Below are 22,379 nucleotides of genomic sequence, written 5' to 3'. Positions count from 1 at the left end.
TTCTATTTATTTTAAAAGTGAAGTAAATTTACAATGGGAGCTGTTGAATAGTTGTGGCTTTATTTGCATGTCTGAATAGTTGAGATTGTATGAGCATAACATGACAAGTAATTACAAATTCATGTTTTTATCTTTATTTATGATTTTATTGTGCTCTATAGGAAAATCATCGAATTTGTTTACTGGTGTTCTTCCCAATATGTATCAGCCTCCACATCTCTTCTGTTTTGACTTTTTCTGCCAGTTTCAAAGAGGTCAAACACAGATTAAGGTATTTCTTATTGGCTTAGAACAAAATTGACAGACAACAAAACGATACATACGTTTTGCTGGTTTTTTTTTTCTTAATGTTATTTTTTCTTCCTTTTTTTTGTTTGTTTGTTTGTTTTTGTGTTGTTGTCTGCTATTGTTGATTAGATATGAATCTAAAAATTATCTAATAATTTAGCAAAGAGAAGGTACGTCTCATAGACCAGGAGAATGGCTTGATAATAAGATGACTGAGATTAAAAAAACCCCAAAACAAACGACTAAATCTACTGCATCTGTACAATCTGACATTATTGGTCAAGTAATAACAACAGAGGTATGGTATTTCCTTGGCAGTGTCTGAATTAAGAAGTCTTTCAGAGTTATAAGGTCCATGCTGCGAGAGTTAGTTCTGAGTAAATGGACAATAACAATTGCTGGTTACCCTTTGGATATGATGTTAATCTATAGCAAAGTACTTTCTGACACGTCATTCAAATCCGTCTACCTAATTATTTCTGCATGGATAGAGGGCATACCGACAAGGTCCGTAATTGCCAGCTTTGTCTGAAATAAAATAGATATAAACTCAAATTGAATAACCAGACCTGGCCTCATCTAAAATGTCGCTGATATTTTCTGAAGTGCAATCATGCACTGGCTTCTACATCAGAGGGAAGGTGGGGATGGGGTGGTTGAAACATTACTTTAGGCACTTAATTTATTTAAAAAATTTTTTTCTCTCTTTTTGGCAAGATTATAAATCTGCAATTTGCTTACATGGACGAACTGGGTGAATCTTGTTGTCATTAAACGTTTGTTGGATTATATATATTCTGTCTGGGAATGACAAGGAAATCAGGGGACTTTTTTTTTAAACATTAAAATTAATCATGTTGTCACAGACGAAAATATCGAGATGATTGCCCAACCTTTCAAATAAGGGTATTGTCATTTTCATTCATGCATGTCTGTCATCCAATATAAAAGTTTGATCGATGGATTGATATTATACTGTCCTCCATTTTGACAAATTGCCATTATCACAACTGATTATCATTGTTTATGACATAAATTCAATTGAGACGTGCACTGTACTTTGGCTTATTTTAAGTCAAATTATAATGTTGGAAATGGGTTTTGAATATTTATTTATTTTATTCTCTAAAGTTGTAATGGAATGATTTTCTATGAATTTGTACTGTATCGTTTTCTCAGCCATGGAGTTCGAAATCAAGGTTCATTTGAAGACCGGTTCTCAGCTTTTCACTTTATAATCGCTATAATAAATTTTCACATTTTTTATAGTAATTTTTTCTTTCTTCTGTATTTACTTTATTATCTCAAGGACAATCCCAAGCTCCATGATTACAATGTGAAAGAGATGGTGGATCTGTTTATTTCAGAAATGGTTAAACAAGTAAGTGTGTTCAGGCTTTTAGATACCTTTGTTCTTTTACAGTGCAACAGGCTGCAATGAATCTGTCTTAGCTGCATTTTATGTGAGAAACTCTGCTGGATTAAGTCGGCTCACAAGAAAGCCTTTTTCATTACTATTTCTCTCTCTCTCTCTCTCTCTCTCTCTCTCTCTCTCTCTCTCTCTCTCTCTCTCTCTCTCTCTCTCTCTCTCTCTCTCTCTCTCTCTCTCTCTCTCTCTCTCTCTCTCTCTCTCTCTCTCTCCTTTTATATTTCTGGGTGGGGTTCCTGACCTCCAGTGGGCAGGGAGGTACATACTGTCTTCTATCCCCTTCTATCTGTTTTCCAACATGCTTTCTGTCTTTGACTTGGAATGAGATTACTTGGTTTTGTCCAGGCCCTGGCCGGATACCTTGGCTGGGAGGAAAACAGTCAAATGTATAGTTAGTTTAGTTTTGGGAGATGATATTTTTTTCCTTGTAAATAATCTCTCTGTTATGCACTGTATTATGTTTTGTTCTATGTATTATATCTGATTTGTAAATATTTGAGTGTATTCCTCTTAGTGGGGACCTGTGCTTGTGTCTGGACGAGACCTTAGGTGATCTCAAACTAAGTACTTTGATAGTGTGCTCTTGGAATCTACATCTATTCCCTATTTGAACAAATTCCCCTTTGTCTTACCTTTTCTTGGATGCTTTAATTGTAATTCTAGAACTTTTTACTATCCCATTTTCTTCCTTTTTACTGGCGCTGATATGACCTTAATGTGTTTCAAGCGCTGTAAAACCCTCAAAAACAAAAACAAAACATCCTTTTATATTTATTTTAGCTTTCATATTAACTTATTAAATATATTGACGAAATACTAAATAATCATAAGCTGATTACGTATTGGATGTGTTACTTTTTCACCATGTAGTTTACACAATTGTTTAAATGATTTAATACACGATTCACATATAACAGGAGTCACTAATCAGTTACTTTTTGGTCTATCTGACAGGCATCATGGTATAGCACAAAACACTTGATTGTCACAATGGGATCAGACTTCCAATATGTGGATGCTCACATGTTTTACAAGGAATTGGACAAGCTTATCAAATATGTCAATGAGAGGGTAGGTCTTCTTGGATAAATTTGAAGTTGTCAGTAATTTCAAATGGATATTTCAGATTGAAATAAAATTGCTCTAGAGAGATTTTTCACATGAGTCAACACCTAACTATTATCGACAACATTAAGCAAACCAATTTAGACAAATAAGAAAAAAAACAACTTTTTGACTGCGTTAATTTGAAATCTCTTTTTTTCATGAGAAAAGTCTACCATTATTTGTCTTAAATTAGTCTGTCAGACACAGTCGGATGAGACTCAGGCATTGGTTCAAGTTAAAAACCTCTCCAGTTTAATGAGATTTATTGAGGTTTTTCTTAATAAAGAGTTTTGAAGTTTTCAGTTTTCATTGTTCTCAGACTCTGATCTATAACTTTATCTTTTTCGCACTAGCAAAATTATGGAAGTAACATCAACCTCCTCTACTCCACTCCGTCCTGCTACCTCAAATCTATCAACAATGATCACATGACGTGGACCACTAAGAATGATGACTTTTTCCCTTATGCTGATCGTCCACACACATTCTGGACCGGCTATTTCACCAGCAGGCCAGCATTCAAATATTATGCCAGATATGTGAATAGCTTTTTCCAGGTAAGACGGAGACTCACCAATGGTATTTGAATGCAATATGGACTTGCTGTTTATTTTGTGGTTTTGTCTTTTTATTTATTTTTTTTTTTTTTTCGGAAAAGAGATTGAAGATGTAATATTAAAATGCATTTATTTAATCATTGTATCTCTCTCCAAGTTGGCTTGGACAGCAATATTTATTTTTAAAAATGATATTCCCTTTTTTGTTAAGGTTTTGTTTTGTTTTGTTTTTGTTTTGTTTGTTTTTTTTTTTGGGGGGGGGGGGGGGGGTATTACATACATAGGTACCTCTGTAGTTTGTTTATATTTTATTTTTGTGGGGGGTGTGGGTTGGGGTTAGATGTTATAGGGGTCCCTCTGTAGTTTATTTTCTTTTGTTATTTTGCTTTTTAAAAAATGATTTCTTATTTTAATGATTTTCAAATACAAATATGAAAGAAAGAAATATTTTCTCTCTTGTGGAAAATAAAGCAGTACTTCAGAGCCATTAGGCTCATGGGATCAAGCATTATCTTGGCTTTTGTAACGTGGAATGAGCAATAGCTATTGCTTGCTATCCTTTGGATAGGACACTTGTCTATTGCAAAGTACTTCCCACCACTAAGAATGATGACTTTTTCCCTTATGCTGATCGTCCACACACATTCTGGACCGGCTATTTCACCAGCAGGCCAGCATTCAAATATTATGCCAGATATGTGAATAGCTTTTTCCAGGTAAGACAGAGACTCACCAATGGTATTTGAATGCAATATGGACTTGCTGTTTATTTTGTGGTTTTTTCCTTTTTTTTTTTTTTTCAAAGTTTGTCTTTTGTTGTTGTGTTTTGTCTTTTTTTTTTTTTCTTTCGGAAAAGAGATTGAAGATGTAATATTAAAATGCATTTATTTAATCATTGTATCTCTCTCCAAGTTGGCTTGGACAGCAATATTTATTTTTTAAAATGATATTCCCTTTTTTGTTAAGGTTTTGTTTTGTTTGTTGTTTTTTTTTGTTTTTTTTTTGGGGGGGGGGGGGGGGGGGGTATTACATACATAGGTACCTCTGTAGTTTGTTTATATTTTATTTTTGTGGGGGGTGTGGGTTGGGGTTAGATGTTATAGGGGTCCCTCTGTAGTTTATTTTCTTTTGTTATTTTGCTTTTAAAAAATGATTTCTTATTTTAATGATTTTCAAATACAAATATGAAAGAAAGAAATATTTTCTCTCTTGTGGAAAATAAAGCAGTACTTCAGAGCCATTAGGCTCATGGGATCAAGTATTATCCTGGTTTCTGTAACGTGGAATGAGCAATAGCTATTGCTTGCTATCCTTTGGATAGGACACTTGTCTATTGCAAAGTACTTCCCACCAGATCTAACAGATCCAGCTGACCAATTACTGGGTGGACAGGGAGAGGGGGGCTGTCAGGTTAAAAAATCTTGATTTCATCCGGGATCGGTCTCAGTCCCTTTGCGTGTGAAGAGAGTGCTCTATCTACCAATTGAGGTAATGGGAACACCCCCCCCCCCCCCCCGATGGTTTAGTAACATTGCCTTTCTTATTTCTTATTTGAACTTGATGTTTTGTTATTCAATTCCAGGAATAGAAATCTCTTTTTAAGGTCCAGTAATTTTCTTTTGTATTGTTCAGATTGAACCATGATTTATACCATTGAAAAATTATATAATCTCCAAATTATAACTTTGTATTTTTTTTCTGTTTCAGTCTGTGAAGCAAATGGATTCATTGGCTATGTTGGATAACTCTCACTCCAGCAGGAACCATCTGCACCGTATAGGTAATGATTGTCGTGAACACATTAGCAGGTCTTATAGCTGAATGCAATTATAACAAAATTATATATGCAATTTTAACATGGGACACGATTAACTCTCTCCTTACCCGCCATTTTCAGGATTTTCCCCAAAACTTCACACCCAACTAACACAAAAATAGATTTTTTTATCAAACAAACACAATAGCGTAAGTTCTTGCGATAAATTATTTCTTTAGCAATAGATGCTCTACAACACACTGTTCATTTTCTATAAATTTTATGGTGTACAAGAGAAATTTGAATAAGAACAATGTTGGTTGTATCGTAAGAATAGTGACGATTTTCCCAGAGTTAGTAAGGGGAGGGTTAAAGGTTTATCAACATTATGATTCATGCATGTGACCTATTTACCATTTAGAACATATTGCAACTCTAGGAGTTTTAAAAGCTGATTCCTTTTTCATCCTGTTTTATGTTGTATATAAGAATGCATATATATAATCACTATCAACGTGTACATATTATAAGGTCTTATAACTCAATACAATCATGGGCTCGATTTAGCATTGTTGTACTGTGCAATATTTAAAGTTAGTTTGAGAGTATTTCCATTACAATACAAGCCCATAATAATTTGGGTTATCAAACCTGCAAATATGTACTTGTTGGTAATGATTATATATACATGTTTATATACAATATAAAATGGGGTGAAACAGGTTTCAGCTTTTAAAACTCCTGGAGTTACATTATGTTCTAAAAGGTCATTAGATCACATTTATGAAAAAAGCATAATAATGTTGATAAACCTTTGATGTGTCCCATGTTAATATATTTTTCATGTGTTAACATTGAATGACAATATATATCGTCTGTGAACCCATCTTATATTTCAATTTTCTCACCCTTTTAGCTGAAGTCCTAGGAGTGGCTCAACATCACGATGGAATCAGGTGAATATCCTCTCACCACTGTCTATTTTTTTCATCTTTTGATCTAACTTTTTTTTTTATTTGTGTGTGTGTGACATGATTATTTGATGAGAGAGTGTTTTAATGTTTTATGATTTCAACAAAACGACTGAACAGTTGAGATTAATCAATAATTTTAAAAAGCCTAGGCAGACAATCTTTTAAACTGGGATAATGTCGTCTTTTAATTTGTCCAATATTTCTTTTTAAAAATCAATAATTTAGAACTGTGAAACTTTTAATATTTAATTGATGTTCACTGTGATCTAAGATGAGATGGCTAAATTTGTTTAAATTGTTGAACAAGCTTTTCTTATTTTCTTCTTCTATGACAGTGGCACGGCCAAACAAGCTGTTGATTATGATTACAGTGAACGACTGACAGAAGGGTTAAACAAAGCTGAGGTTAGTGAGCTAGAGATTGCAATCTTTGAGTTTTAAATTGTGTATGACAAGGGATCGATAAAATTAGAAAGAGCAGATGAAGAAGCATAAATGAATGATTTCTGGCTTTTTATAATGATTTTTAATTTATTTCCGCATTTAGATCATCTTAACATAATACCATTTTGAGGCAATAGGTCACATTTCAAAATAAGTTTCAGGCTTTTTGAATTTGTTGGAAATGGATTTCAGGCTTTTTTAGCCTAACCTACTTGACCCGTGAGTAAGTTATGTATGAAAATATTAAAAACTCCCTCGAGTCGTGAAAAAGTAAAGGACATGGAAAATTTATTAGTTAAAAAATATAAATAAATTTCCGTATTTTGAAATGAGAATATGGCCAAATTTAAATAAACTCTCCTAGGTGCATGTAAGTTTCAGATTTTGTAATTTGGACTATGATATTGTGGAGAGAAAAAAAAGAGTATTAGAAGGAATTTGTCGAATCTCACCTTGTTATTTAAAAGATATATTTTATGTATATATATATTTATGTATATATATTTTATATATATAAATTATAAAAACGAAAATCATGAAATAATAGTGCTCAACTCAATATTGTATAAGTTGATCATAATTATACTTGAAATATTTTATTTATATATATATATAAGTAGTCCTTCAGAGCCATTCGGCCCATGGAGCCGGAGTTTATCCCAGTTTCTATAGTGTGAAACGGACAATAACAATTGTTTGCTATTCTTTGGATAGGGAGCTAGTCTATCGTAAAGTACTTTCCATCAAATCTAACAGACTCTACCCATTCACTGACTGCACCCAAGATTGATCTCGGCCCCTTTGCATGTGAATCGAGTTCTCTGCCAATCAGGACCCCCGTGGATAATTAATCTAGAAAAAAATGAGTTCACATGGATTTGATTGTTGCTTGTTGAGAAATGAGTAAGGTCCTTGAATTTCTTTTCCTTTCATTTATTTCCTCTAGACTGTTGTGCTAGACTCATACAACACCATTCTAACCAAGACATCTAAGACAAAGTTTGTGAACCAGGAATTCTGTCATTATCTCAACGTGTCTGTCTGTAACGTGACACAAGACAGTTCCCAGGTAATTCTCTATCATGGTAGATATCATAAATTATTATTTTTCCCAATTATTACAATACTTAACAACTCAGTCCTTTGTATTTGTACTGAATGTTGACATCAGGTACAGTCACTACTTCAATTATATTTTAGCCACAAAAGTAGTTTTATTATGGAAAGTTGAATGTCTCTTGTGATGAAGCTCACTCTGAAGTGATTTGAACATAAATACTAATAGTTTATACGGGATAATTCCATGCTGTTGAAACAATCAATTATTAATTCCAGTCATAACCTATTTTAGAACATTGCCCAAATATAGCACCTATTTTAACATTATATTGTGTGGTATAGTCTATAATCGGTCCTAAAAAAAAGAATGTTGCTATCATAGCATTTTAAAAACATAGTCTTTGTTTTCCTCTCCATCATACGATTTCAGCTGTATTGAGCTTTGATTTTCAAAGAAACCAAACTCAGATTACACCCCTGAAACTCTTTTTAACTAATTTATGTTATATCAATTTTGCACTCAGAGGAAGCCATTTATGTTTCCTGATGATGGATTGAAGCATTATTTATGATCTCTTGCAAAAATCCTATATTTCATTCCTTATACCTCAATAACAAACGGTAAAGTCGACCAGAAAAGGATATCAATGGATGTAGAAATGATTGAGATCTGGTATACTACCTTTCATGCTATTTCATCCTCTTGGACTGAAGGTATTTGAATAAAAATAGTCAAAGATAACATAAAAAAACGATTGTCTTTTTATCTCCATCTTCAGTTCCAAGTGACTCTTTACAACTCCCTAGCATGGCCAGTCCAACACATCATGAGAATCCCCGTAGATGGATCTAAATACACTGTCCTGGGACCAGACGCAACCACAGTTGTGCCAAGTGATGTAAGCTGCATTGCTTCTTATAATTTTTCTAAATATTTTATATTCAAAAGCATTGTTTACATTTTTTTACTAGTCTTTCAATCGATATACTTTAAAAAAAAAAATATCATGACATATTGAAAAGTGTTAATATAAAATAAAACAATATGTGTGATTTTTCTTTCTTCCTTTTTTGTTTTCTTTTTTGTTTTCTTTGTTTTCTTTTTTTTTTGTGTGTTTTTTTTTTGGGAGGTAAACATTGCTCATTTATTTGAATTCAGTATTCTTATCAGAGCTAGCGTTTTATTATCTTCACAATCTTTAACCTAGGTGATACCAGTGATGTCATCAATCCATGATATTTCTGACTTGCCTGACAGCCCTGCTAAGAATGAACTCGTGTTTGAAGCAAGTCTTCCTCCCATTGGGCTCAGCACTTTCTTCATTACAAAGTCTGGAAAACAATCAGGTATTCATTTGAACTTTATTTTTTAATTAAATATGGCCAAAAAAAAAACCCTCAAAAAACATTTTAAAATTTTCAGTTGTTTCTCTTTTTACTGAGGTAAAGGCACGTACAACAAATAAATACTAATTAGTATGAAGTCAACCAGTGCTTTTCTTTGATATTTATTGCCAAATCAATATTATAATTCTCAACTTAAGTTACAGTGGGGGTTCTAGTAGCTCAATCGGCATAGCACACTGCTTGTAAACAAAGAGGGGCAGTCTCTCCATTCTGCAATGATTATGTATCTGGGTTTGTATGAGCCGAGAGAAAGTACATGCATTAGGTTAATCATAAATCATGAGATTTAGCAAGCATCATTGTCATCCGCGTAATAAAAACCAGAATAAACTTTGGCCCCATGTGACTCACGGCCCTTAAGGGCTACTTTTGTGAAAGAGGAGCAGCAGTGAGAGGATTGGGGATAATACAATCCTCTTTTCAGGAAGTTGCTTCCTTATTGGGAAAATCCATGTTTTTTGGGTTTTTAAAAAAAAATTTTCTATCTGCTTTGTCAAGATGTTTTTACTAACATTTGCCATAGCAATTTTACATTAAATTCATAAATCATTCTTACAAAACACCAGATTCTTCTTTGAAATTCTCAAGTGAGAAGACTTCTCCAGATGTTGAAAATATTGGAACCACTTTCTCTGGAAAGGTAATTATTATGACAACATATGATGTTCAATTTTAGGTTGTGTCGCCTCGCTCCTTGACATCCATTGAAATCAAAACATACTGTTCCTTTTTTCTTTTTTCTTCTTTCTTTTTTTTATCTTTAATATTTTTTTAAATAGGAGTGGGAGGGTTGCGAAGGGGTTTGTAATCAAGGTCAGATTCTTTATGTCCAAGTTCTTCATAAGGCAATAAGAAACACAGAAAAGACACCAATATGGTTCACTGGAGATATGGGGCTGATTTGTCAGCAAAGCAGGATGCTGGGGGAAAAATAGAACGACAGCAATTGATAAAAACAGCTGAGGTTGCAATATTTGAAGGCCAATGATTGGTGAGCATTAAATCAAGAAAATTACACGAAAGGGCAAAAATCTTCGTAACTTTATTCATCTTGTTACATACGTACTTCGTCTCTTTTTTTTAAAGTTTTATTTTCAAAGTGTGACTTACAATTAACTCTGAAAGTTTTTAAGACAGTCATTTATATGAGTTGATGAGTAGACAGAGTGGATAAAGCATTACATTCTTTTGTTTGAGACCAATTTCTGGCAATTGTTTTTTTTTTCTATTGAGAAAGATACTCAATCCTTTCTGTTTCCTTTGCAAAATGCTGCATTGCATTTGATGAGTGCGCTATTTTGATATTACCTTGGAATACAACCTAAATATATATACCCATAGGACTAAAAAAGGAAATTTTATTTTATTTTTATTTGTATATTTTTAGGATAGTGCAGTATGTAGATTCATTTGAACTTTATGTACGCTCATTTGAACTCTATGTAAACACATTTTAACTCTATATAAACTCATTTGAACTCTATGTAAACTCATTTGAACTCTATGTACGCTCATTTGAACTCTCATTTGAACTCTATGTAAACTCATTTGAACTCTATGCATTTCCTTTCAGATGATCCAGATCGATTTCACACCCGATGGCCAGCTGAAATCAGTGACAAATAAACAGTCTGGTCAAAATTTTCCATTGCGACAAAACTACTATTACTACATAGGATTCAAGGGAAACAATAAGGTTGACCTCCTCCAGGCTTCTGGTGCCTACATATTTAGGCCTGAAGAAAATGCACCCACTGATATTAAATTCAGTACCTGGAATGGTGTGCACAAAGTGAGTAGTGGCTCAACTGGTTTTCATATAAAAGTCTGGGACTCTGTATAAACCACAGATTATTTCAATAATAACATAATATATTGCTTTATTTAATTATTTTCTGTTTCTGCAATCGGGGAAGAAAATAATAATAATAATAATAATACACATTTATATAGCGCTCATTCTCGTTTAAAACACAAGCTCTGGGCACTTTACAATATAAATATCAATTTTAAGTGAAAAAAAAAATAATAACAACAATAATAATTCATAGCCAAATCAAGGATTCATATAGAGTCAAGAAAAACAAATACTGTAAAAATGTGTCTTGAGATTCTTTTTAAAAGTAGGTAAAGACTTGCACTCCCTCAGACCACGTGGTAGTTCATTCCAAATCTTGGGGCCGAAACAAGCAAACGATCTATCACCAAATTTTGTTCTTGATCTTTTTTCCGAAATTTTCGTTTGGTCATTACATGATCTTAAAGTGTAATTTTCAAATTTACACATGACCACGTGATCTGTGAGATATGCCGGTCCTATACCAGCCAAACACTTATAAACAAGACACGCTGCTTTGTAATATGTGCGCTTTTCAATGGGAAACCAATGGAGAGAGGCCAACAAAGGGGTTTTATGATAAAAATTTTTTTTGCCAAAAACTAATCTTGCTGCACTGTTTTGCAGTAGTTGTAATTGTTTAATTGAAGCCTGAGGCAAGTTGACAAGCAGCGAGTTACAATAATCTAGTTTCGAAAAAATGAGGGAAACAACCAATGTTTTACATGTTCCAATTGCAATATACTGACGGATCGAACTGATTTTCTTCAATTGAAAGTATAAAGATTTACAGAGAGCAAAAATGTGAGCTGACATTCTCATTTCTGAATCAAAATAGACACCCAAATTTTTCACAGTCTTTGAAACTTTGATCTTTTCACCCCAAATCAACACCTCAAGACCATCATTCACCTTCAACTGCCCTCTATTTCCACAATCATCACTTCTGTTTTTGACTCATTCATTTTCAACTTGTTTGCATCCATCCACTCTTTCACATCCGTCACACATTCTTCCACACGTTTCACAATATTTTCGAGATTTTTAGTTTTATCAGTAGCATAAAGTTGCGTATCATCTGCATAGAGATGATAGCGCAGCCCATGACCAGTGATGACATTAGATAGCAATGACTATCCCGCACAAATCTTTGGGCCTCTTTTTCGCTCACGAAGTGCCCGAATTCGCGTCAAAATATGGGACGAAGCCGTTTCGTATATGTTATTTTAAAAAATTAATTACGACGCTGTTTATCGATGAATATGACTGAAAGTTGGCACACAGTTAGAAAAAAGGTCATTTTAGATTATGTCAAGCGACAAAACTCGTGCGATTACCAGAAGACCGTTAAAAATAGATTTTTACTCTTTGGAGTAAAATATTTATAAAACTACCGGGCGTGGAGGTTTTGTCGCTGACAAGGTAATACATGAACATTTCTTCTTTTTGGTTGTAAAATTTCATATGAATATGACGAGTTCTTTTCCCATATTTTACAAAACACCATACTAATTTGCTCTTCAAGTTTCAATCTTTTAATACACTTATTACGCAAGATACAACCAAAGGTCGAAAAAAAATGCCGAAAAACCGTCCCATATTTTCGCGTTTTTTTCCTCTTTGCGGGTCATCCAAATAAATGACACCTTTGAAACTGTATAACTTGTTTATTTATGAATGGATTTTCAAAATTCAAAAACATTTTTACTCAGTGGAGATAGGGCTTTGGTTTTAGACAAAAATTTTCCTCAAAAAGAGAAAAAAACATTTTTCATAGTCATTGCTACATTAGATAATGGAGAAGTATACAAAACAAAAAGAATTGGACCCAAAACAGAGCCTTGAGGAACACCAAAAGACAATGTATGTTGACGAGAAAGTTGATCTAAAATCATAACCTGTTGCTTTCTGCCATCTAAATAAGATTCAAACCACTGCAAGACAGTCCCAGACAAGCCAAAAGTTATATTAAGTCGTTTAATGAGAATACCGTGATCAATAGTATCAAACGCCGCCGAAAGGTCTAACAATGTCAGAAGAGAAACAGAACCTTTATCTAAAACATCAAGCAAATCACTCGCAACACAGCACAGAGCAGTTTCTGTGCTGTGGTAAGAACGATAAGCTAACTGAAATTTTTCCCATAGATCGTTTTCATGGAGATGTTGTGAAAGACGTCTGAGTACAACTTTTTCAAGGATTTTAGAAAGAAATGGCAGATTTGAGACGGGACGGTAGTTACTAAGGTCATTTACATCGAGATTTTGCTTTTTTATGAGAGGCTTTACAATTGCATGTAAAAACATTAAGAACTTTTGAGTTCACTGTTCTTTGAATAAGTATAAATGTATTTTGCAGTAAATTGGAGCATACTTAATTATAAGATATTTTAAGGATAACCTTGTGATTTTTCAAATTGTTTTACAATCATTTGTCTTAGATTGGATCAAAATTGCTTGTGAAAAACCAATAAATTTTTGCTGGTTGGACTTAAGATACCCTTTCTCTCCCTTTGAATTATTTGAATATTTCATTTTATCATTTTTGTATATGTATTTATATATTTATATATGTATGTTTCTTCTCCAGGGTCAACTGGTCCAAGAGGCCCACCAACAGTTTGGTGATTTTGTCAGTCAGGTGGTCCGTGTCTATGAGAACAAACCATATGTAGAGGTGGAATGGACTGTTGGACCAATTCCTATTGAGTAAGATGATCATAATTTAGCTGGATTTTTTTTTCTTTAATTTCTATTCAGTTAACAAATTTTATTTTTATTTATTTGTGGGTGCTGTATATATGGTCTAGATAAAGCTGTAACCAGAATGTCCTGAAAATCTAATTTTGTTTGGTTTTTCCATGGCCAAGACAAGTTTTAAAAAAATATATAACTTGCAAGGTATGTTTTCTCTTTTGGATATATTCTGTAAGCATTTGTGTGCGGGTGTCTAGATAAGACCTTGAGGTACATTAATAGTGTGTTATTGGAATCTACATCTGTTCCATATTTGAACCAATCCCATTTATTTTTATTTTTCTTGGGTATCTTTACTTGTAATTTTAGAAATTTTTCACTATCCCATTTTCTTAATTTTTACTTTAATCTAAAGTATTAATGGATAAGTCATGGAAGTCGGTACAAAATTCAAAATGGGCGATGTAGGAATAGACATACTGACAAAAGTTTTTAACATGATCAACAACAAAGACGTACCAATTCAGCTGAGACAGTCTGTCTTTATCAAACTCCCAAAAAAAGCGGGTGCAATAGATTGTGATCAACACTCCATGATCAGCATCATGAGCCAGATCACAAAGATCCTCCTATGCAACATAATGAAAAAAAGGAGAAATAAGATTTCACCAGAGATTGATAGGGAACAATTCGGCTTCATGAAAGACAAAGGTACTGTGAATACCATCTTCACATTAAAAACAATAGAACAAAAGTCTATTGAGAAACAAAAAATTCTGTACCTCTGCTTCATGGACTATTCAAAAACCTTCGTCTCTGTTAAACAAAAAGACCTTTTTGAAGTACTCACATCAATTGGAATAGAACATTATGACCTTCGAATCGTGAAAAATTTGTTGTAGGACCAAACAGCATGTGTAAGATTGGACAATGAGACCTCGGATGTTTTTAATATTAAAAAGGTGTGAGGCAAGGATGTGTTTTATCGCCAGACCTTTTCAACATGTACACTGAAATAATCTTCCGTAAGATTGAAGACATACAAGACATCTATGTGGGAAGTGAGAATTTGACGAACCTGAGGTATGCGTATGATGCAGTTCTTATGGCTTATACATCAGAAAACGTTCAGATCATACTTGACAAATTAGTGGTTAATAGTGAAGCGAAGGAACTTTTGCTAATGTGAAGAAAACTGAGTGCATGGTTGTTAGCAAACAAAATCAAGATTTATCTTTTCACCTGACTAGCAAAGGGGAAATCATCAAATAAGTTTAAAAGTTTAAATATCTTGATGCAGTCATCACACACGATGCAAGAGATTTTGTATAAATAAAACAAAGAATTGCGATCACTAAAAACACATTCCATAATCTAAGACCAGTCATCTCTGCCACCAATATTAAATTGAACATGAAACTCAAGGTGATCCAAACTTAGGCTCTCTCATCTCTCCTCTAAGCTTGTAAAACCTGGAATCTGGACAAGGCATGTGTCAAAACTGCCTAGAAACTTTCGAAATATGGTCATACAGAAGATTGCTAAATATCAAATGGTCAGAAGTTTTGCATAGTTATGGAAACCCATCCAGATTGTCAAAACTATCAGAAATAGGCAAATGGGTTTTCTTTGCCATGTTTGTCGATGAGAGCACATTGAAAGGCTAACACTTAGTGGCTACATAGAAGGAAAAAGAGCTCATGTTCGTCAGAGGTTGACGTTCATGACTAGTTTTAATCTGTCAACAAGCAACAGCCCTACAAACTTTTGAGTGCATGAGGGAAGCAGAAATACATCCTCATGAAGGCATATGGTAGGCAACGTGCATACAAGCGCATGCCACGGATAAGTAAGTAAGTAATGTATTAATAGACATGGTTATAAACATATATTTGTCATCTGCCTTAGTTCTTTAAATAATATTATTTCTTTTTCTGATGAACATTTGAATAAAGACATTGATTCGATTTTATGTTAAAAGTAGGAGAAAATTCAATTTGGAACAAGAATTTCAAGAAAGTATCTTTGATTTTGCAGTGATAAGGAAGGGAAAGAAGTGGTCACACGATACAACCTTGGAGACATTGACAATGATGATGTTTTCTACACAGATGCAAATGGAAGAGAGATTTTGGAAAGAAGGTACAGACGTCCTCAAAACTGACTATTATAGAGCCTGCATGTTCTTGATTTTAATTGTTTAGTTATTTATATATTTTTAATGAACATGTGACCCAGTTCATCAATGTGTAGCTATGTGGTAGTAGTATGACACTCGCTTTTGGATCAGAAGGTCCTGGGTTTGATTCCTGCTCGGAGCGGTGCATAGTTTAGTCCTTGGAAAGGGCTATTTACTTACATTCTCTCACGATGCTCAGGTGTACCTGGCCATTAACAGGCATCATCTCTTATCCTACATGTTAAGTGTTGCTGATGGTTAGGGACCCTTTAAAGCGCTTTGAGCACATTCAGTGGATATTGCGCTATATAAAAAACAAAAAGCTCAAGTACTATGTTCAAGGAACGAAATGGAGAGAATTGAGTCTTTTGTCAGAATAATCAGAATTACGAAATTAATTTTTTTGAGAAATTGCATTGACATTCCTTCATGAAAGCATTTTAAGTTTAGTTGAAATTTCAAAATTTAGACGTTTATTTCTCTTTTCAGTGTCAGGTTCCTGACATTCATTATTATTATTATTATTATTATTATTATTATTATTATTATTATTATTATTATTATTATTATTATTATTATTATTATTATTATTATATTATTATTTTTTTTTTATTATTATATTTTATTAATGTTATATATTACAACTACTACTACTACTACTACTACTACAACTACTACTACTATTACTACTGCTATTACTACTACTACTACTAATACTACCACTACTACTACTTTTTACAAAGTTTCTCTCATCCAAATACTGGTGATAACAGTTTTTCCTTTTTCATACTAGACTGGATTACCGCCCTACATGGGATTTTACTCAGACAGAACCAGTAGCAGGAAATTACTACCCAGTCAATGCATTAATTTCAATCAAGGTAGGTTGAATTGAAAGGTTGAAAAAACGAAAACCTTCATTTATTTACTTTTTATGATAGGCTATGTTCATATCAAACCTCAACTGTATTGTCAGGAAGCGTGGATTTTTAGTTCGAGTGATCCTCTTTGTGGAACTCTCAACTTTTGAGACTTTATAACAGTTTTTATACAATAGCAAAAATAAGTTTTTAACTTTTTGAACTTGCTCTCATTAAAAAAAAATTATATATGCCTAGTAAGGAATCAGGAAGGAGAGTAGTTTCCACTCTAAATATTTTTGAATATGATTTTCAATAATGTCATGAATCCTGTAATGTACTTTGTATTCCTTAGGATGAATCGAAAGGAGTCCAGTTCACTGTCCTGACAGATAGAAGTCAAGGAGGAACTAGCCTGAACAAAGGAGATGTGGAAATAATGGTATGTTGGATGGAGGTGGCAGCAGTTTAGATGATTTGGATTATGAGTAGGAGTATTTTTGGAATATGATTATTGAGTATTTCTGATATCAGTACGAAATTTAATGGAGGTTTACACAATAAAAATTAAAAAGATGTAATTGCTATTTTAAGAAACGCTTACCCATTTTTTAAATTACCAATTTCAAAGCATTTTATGGTGAAGAGAATTTGGAGAATTTGTTCAAGGTAAGAATGAATGTAATACCCAGAGGTACTCTACTTATTGTGTTAAAAAGTCATCAGATAGGTCATTTAGGAATTCTGGCTTTTGTTTGAGCATAAAATAAGGACTCTCTTATGTTTGTTTAAATTTTTCTAATTTTTTAACGGGTTGACATGAAGAGAGAGAAGGGGATGGGGGGACAGGTCTTTTAATAGTTTTTTTGTGATGGATATTTCTATGGGATTGATGGGGAGAGGGGGAGGGGGTACATGTAAGGAAGGAAAACAATCATGATATTTATAAAATTGTAACTGTATTGCTGACTGAGATGATTGGAACCCACTTATGTTCATATTGTAGACATTACTTTCCTAACTCAGTATCTCATCTGCTGCTTTAGTTGTAAACCTTGAATTTTTTATCTGACATAAATCAGTTTTATTTCACGATTCCGTTATTTTTTTCGACTCCTCGTTCCTAATTAGCTGCACAGACGCCTTCTAGCTGATGATGGCAAAGGAGTTGGTGAACCCCTCAATGAGACTGGAGTTTCTGGAAAAGGACTTGTCGTCAGAGGTATTTAAACAAATTTTTCTTGGTTTCTTTGGGGTTTGTTTTGTTGTTAGTTTGGGATTATCTTTTTTTTTTGATGGAGGGGTGCGGGGGCGGAGGGAGCTTTTTTGTTTTTCGTATCGCATTATTTTCCTGTAACATATAATAGGTTTTAAAAACCTATAAATGCTCTGTGAAACTTTCATGCATAGATGCAATGTTTCAAAGTTAAATAAACAACAAATCACTGTTTCAAATTATTTGATATCTAATATCTTTTTGTTTGTTTGTTGTTAAGTGATTTTTTTCCGGGTGTTTCATCGTGCATATAAATAACACTGATGAAAATAGGGGGTAGAGAAAAGTGAAAACGTGATTGTTAGGGCCTTTGGGTAAAGCACAAGGTGGATGAAAAGAGAAATCGACCTTTGGAGAAAATTAGAGGTCATATGACTCAATCACCAAAAGACCCGATACATACAAACAAAATGTATAATGATTTGCGTTACAGTGGAATGATTTTCCTAGCCTATCTGTCCTTCAAAGAATAATTGGATTGATGGTTTATTGTGTGTTTCTATGCAGCCAGTTGGTTATTGTTGTTTTATAAAGTAACCACTTGTCCATTCTGAATTGAATGAAAAAGTTTGAAATCTTATACAAGTGCTGATATACATGAAATTTTGGAGATATGCGTTTATATTTTTAATCAGATTTTGTAGGCATTGATACTTCTTTTTTGTTAAGTTGAAAAATTGATTTAAAGGTCTTAATCTTAAAGAACATCTTTCTCAACTAAAATTATCTTAGTATCAATATACTTATGTCTGAATAGCTTTCTCCACACTTTTGTAATCCTTTACAACAATTTACAGCTAAATTACGAAGTAAATTAAAGGAAAGAGGAGGAAAATTCACTTCTACTTATGTCATTTGTACGACCACATAAATTCATCATAACAATTTAAGAATAATAAAAATACATCTCTGAAGTATAGCCGTTCATTGTATTTTTTTTTTCAAATTATAACTCTAAATGATTTTCCACAGGAAAACACTATCTATTGCTATCACCCATTAAAGAAGCAGCCTCTTTATATCGCAAACTAGCCAAAGAAGTTTTCCAGACCCCACAGCCGTCATTTTCAGCTGCTCCTTTTAGTCCCAAGATATGGCATAGCATATACAAAACAAGCGTATGTATTATAAAGTGTTTTCATCTCTTCTATCTTCCATTTAGTCATGTAAACATGCAAATTTTATACACTTGTGGTGTAATTGATGCAGTTTTTAAAAATCAAAATTTCCATTATAAGATTATACACTGCTCACAGATTTTGATTTTTTAAAATGTGTTTTTAAAAATATTGACTTTGGCTTGTATCAGCTACTTGTTACATCTTTCCTTTTTTAAGCTGGAAAGTAATCAAGGGCAATTACATTGTAACAGCCTATATATATATTTTTTTATTGAATGCTGTACAATACATCAATATGCAATACAAATTTTTATTCTTATCTCAGATGATAAATTTGTTGGTTCTTTTTAATGTTTTTTTGGTGCAAATTATATTTCATAGGAATGTCACTTTCAACTATGTCATTCATATGTTGTTAATTATTGACAATATTAAATACAAATGTGAAACAGACGCACTGTTTCTGTACCCATTGATTATTATTAATATTTTTTTTTGTTTAGAGAAAATTGAGAGTCTTTGATTATTTTGTTTTCATTCATGGAAAATTGTTTAACCCAGGAATTTGGGGGTGTGATTAATGAATTCAGGTTTTCTTTATTTCTACATATTGTAATTAAATATTAATTTACACTGTCTTCAATTGTTGACTGGATATAGTTTACAAAGTCCAAATACTCATAGGTTTGCATAAGCTGTATAAGCATCGCATTGCAATTGGGAAGGTTGAATTAAGTTTATAACTTCCATAAATAGTGTATGTATAATTAAGAATATCCTATCTTAACTCATTTCAATATTTAATCTGTGACAAAAAAATACAATGGTCTTGGATCACAAATACTTGTCTTTCATCTAAGCACATATTTCAAATGCTTGTTCCTCTTTCAGTGGAGTGGTCTTAGAACGTCCCTTCCTCCCAATGTCCATCTACTATCCCTTGAGCAATTTCAACACACAGGGCCTGTCAACTCCCCAAATGGGTCAACACCATACCTTGTCAGACTTGAGCATTTCTATGAAGACGGAGAGGACCCCCAACTATCCAAACCTGTGACATTTGACATTCAGGTAATGATTAGATCTACTCATTTTGTGTATTCATGCTATGCTTTTAGGTAAAATACTCACTACATCTGCCTGCCGGATATTATAGCTTATCAAAACAAACTTTGTGTGACCTTGAACTTTTATAGTCTGACTGATATAGATAGTATGCGCTTGGCTCAGAAGCTCACAACATTGCCATCCGGAAGTATAATGGACCGACACACAAACTCTGTTAACCATGAACTTTTATAGTCTGGATAACACAGTTTTGTGAGAATTACTCATAAACGTGGATGGCAAAAAACAATAAGAAAGACCCAAGTGACGTCAACTTCATTCTATCTATAATATAGTGAGAACTGATCACCAAATTGGCTGTCTAAAAACAATAATAAAGAGCTGAGTGACGTCAATTTTGTTCCATGGGTTTCTTTTTAAGTACCTGGCTCTATGGAAGCAAAAATAATTGGCACACTTAGAGATGAATTTACATGGAGCTCTGCGATATAGTGGTAATAGTTTCCAGGATTGTGCCCATCGCTCATTCCACATAAATGCTTTTTTTTTTGTCATAAAACATTTTATTTTTTTCTATCTCATCCATCTCTCTGAATACCTAGTATTCTGATCTCATTTTGTCTATATATTCGCGGGGGGGCGTTCCCCACTGACAGGCAAATTATCCAAGCTTTATTCATTACTATTGTTTGTAATATAAAAACCCTTCCAATGAGAAAGTCAAGAACCTTAAATGTGTGATAAAAGTGGTAAAATAAGGCACAAATTGCTTTGCATGATTGTCACTTTTTAAAAATTTGTAGATCAAAATTTTCAAGAGGTTTATTTTTTAATGGGTGGGATGGAGATTGGGAGAAATTTTTTGATAGGGCATTTTAATTGATAAATTTGAATATTTCAATCAATTATTACTGTCCGTGTCAAGTAAGTCACAGAAATAAAAGATATTATATTCTCTTACTTCAGTGACCTTCAGAGTCTGAAAAGATATAAATAACAATGTGAAATTGAATGTAAGCTTGAATTGAATAAAACAGATAAAATGGACGTTTCGGGTTTTCCCTTTATCAACAAAACAGGATGAATAACACTTCATTCATCTGTAGTGTTATTCATCCTGTTTTGTTGATAAAGGGGGAGACCTGAAACGTCCATTTTATCTGTTTTCGTATATTAAATTGAAGCTTACATTCAATTTCACATTGTTATTTATTTCTACGAGCTTCGAGCAGCACATTTACATCAGAGCTGAAAAGGAACATTATTTACTCACATTTTCTGTATACATCACAAGTTAGATCATGATGGTGAATTCGTAAAACTCACTATAAAATCTAATTAAATCAATAAAGAATTGCCAAAGGATTCTTCCGTTGTTATATTTCAGGCCCTCTTCAAACCTTTTGCCTTAAAAGATGTTCATGAACTTACTCTTGGTGCCAACATTCCCATAGACCAATCACAGCGACTTTATTGGAGAACTCTTGAAAACCCTTCAGGTAAAAAGCTGTCTTTTTCATCACTTATTAATGTACGAATAACGATCAATGTAATGCAAATATTATGATTGAATTTTTTCGGTATATATATTTTTAAAAACATTTTTTATTTGCAAATTATTTTAACAAGTTAAAATACTGTTTTATATTATATATATATTATTTTAAAAAATAAAGACCATTTCTTAATTTAGAAATTCCAAAAAAAACAAACTCCAGTGCATATTTGTGAACAGCTTAATCCCTTCATTTGGATTACGTATTTCAACAGGCGATGTCAACCTTAAAAGACGTCTCAATGGAACTATGGTTTCTCTAGGTCCCATGGACATTGTCACGCTGCAAGCCAACATCATGATATAACTACCCTAAATCTTTCCAAATTCTATTTATTGAAAATCTGTAAGCTTGGACAGCATGCTCTTTGTAAGGTACAAATCTGAAAAAAAAAAGTTGTCTATGATACAATGCCAGACAAAGCTTAAAGAAAAATAACAATAATTTGCATTTATAAAGCGCCTTACTATCATTTGATATTTTGGAATTATTCTTCTTTTGTTTTTTTGTTTTTTGTTAGATGTTGTTTTTGGGTTATTGAACAAAAATTTTTTGTTTTTGTTTTATTTGCTCCATCTGGCTTGAGATCATTCACAATTTTTGGATTTATTGTCTGATACAAATGGATGACTCTTGTGACTCGAATCTGTTACCCACAACATACGTTTTAAAAAGTCAAATGAATATCTGTAAACTATTTTTTTTTTTTTCATATTTTTACACCTGTCATTCCTAATTTTGTTGTCTTAATAATTATATCCCACA

General features: G+C 33.0%; 1 protein-coding gene across 1 annotated transcript in view; it reads left to right on the top strand.

Moving 5' to 3' along the window:
• Positions 1 to 22,162, top strand: part of LOC144973324 (lysosomal alpha-mannosidase-like) — a 29,257-nt gene extending 7,095 nt beyond the window's left edge. Inside the window, exons 6-26 of the mRNA XM_078915615.1 lie at positions 162 to 271; positions 1,598 to 1,669; positions 2,672 to 2,788; positions 3,178 to 3,381; positions 5,089 to 5,161; positions 6,054 to 6,093; positions 6,447 to 6,516; positions 7,502 to 7,624; positions 8,394 to 8,513; positions 8,823 to 8,961; positions 9,588 to 9,661; positions 10,595 to 10,813; positions 13,448 to 13,566; positions 15,592 to 15,696; positions 16,527 to 16,614; positions 16,949 to 17,035; positions 17,725 to 17,815; positions 18,842 to 18,987; positions 19,882 to 20,061; positions 21,446 to 21,557; positions 21,829 to 22,162. Coding sequence (XP_078771741.1) covers positions 162 to 271; positions 1,598 to 1,669; positions 2,672 to 2,788; positions 3,178 to 3,381; positions 5,089 to 5,161; positions 6,054 to 6,093; positions 6,447 to 6,516; positions 7,502 to 7,624; positions 8,394 to 8,513; positions 8,823 to 8,961; positions 9,588 to 9,661; positions 10,595 to 10,813; positions 13,448 to 13,566; positions 15,592 to 15,696; positions 16,527 to 16,614; positions 16,949 to 17,035; positions 17,725 to 17,815; positions 18,842 to 18,987; positions 19,882 to 20,061; positions 21,446 to 21,557; positions 21,829 to 21,920 — 2,381 coding nt within the window. The 3' untranslated portion in view covers positions 21,921 to 22,162. The remainder of the gene's footprint in view (positions 1 to 161; positions 272 to 1,597; positions 1,670 to 2,671; positions 2,789 to 3,177; positions 3,382 to 5,088; positions 5,162 to 6,053; positions 6,094 to 6,446; positions 6,517 to 7,501; positions 7,625 to 8,393; positions 8,514 to 8,822; positions 8,962 to 9,587; positions 9,662 to 10,594; positions 10,814 to 13,447; positions 13,567 to 15,591; positions 15,697 to 16,526; positions 16,615 to 16,948; positions 17,036 to 17,724; positions 17,816 to 18,841; positions 18,988 to 19,881; positions 20,062 to 21,445; positions 21,558 to 21,828) is intronic.
• The last annotated feature ends 217 nt before the right edge of the window (positions 22,163 to 22,379 follow it).

This window comes from Berghia stephanieae, chromosome 5 (assembly GCF_034508935.2).
Source record: "Berghia stephanieae isolate SIO BIC M18660-M18661 chromosome 5, UCSD_Bste_1.3, whole genome shotgun sequence".
NCBI classification, from domain to species: Eukaryota; Metazoa; Mollusca; class Gastropoda; order Nudibranchia; family Aeolidiidae; genus Berghia; species Berghia stephanieae.
This window is presented reverse-complemented; position numbering and strand designations above follow the sequence as displayed.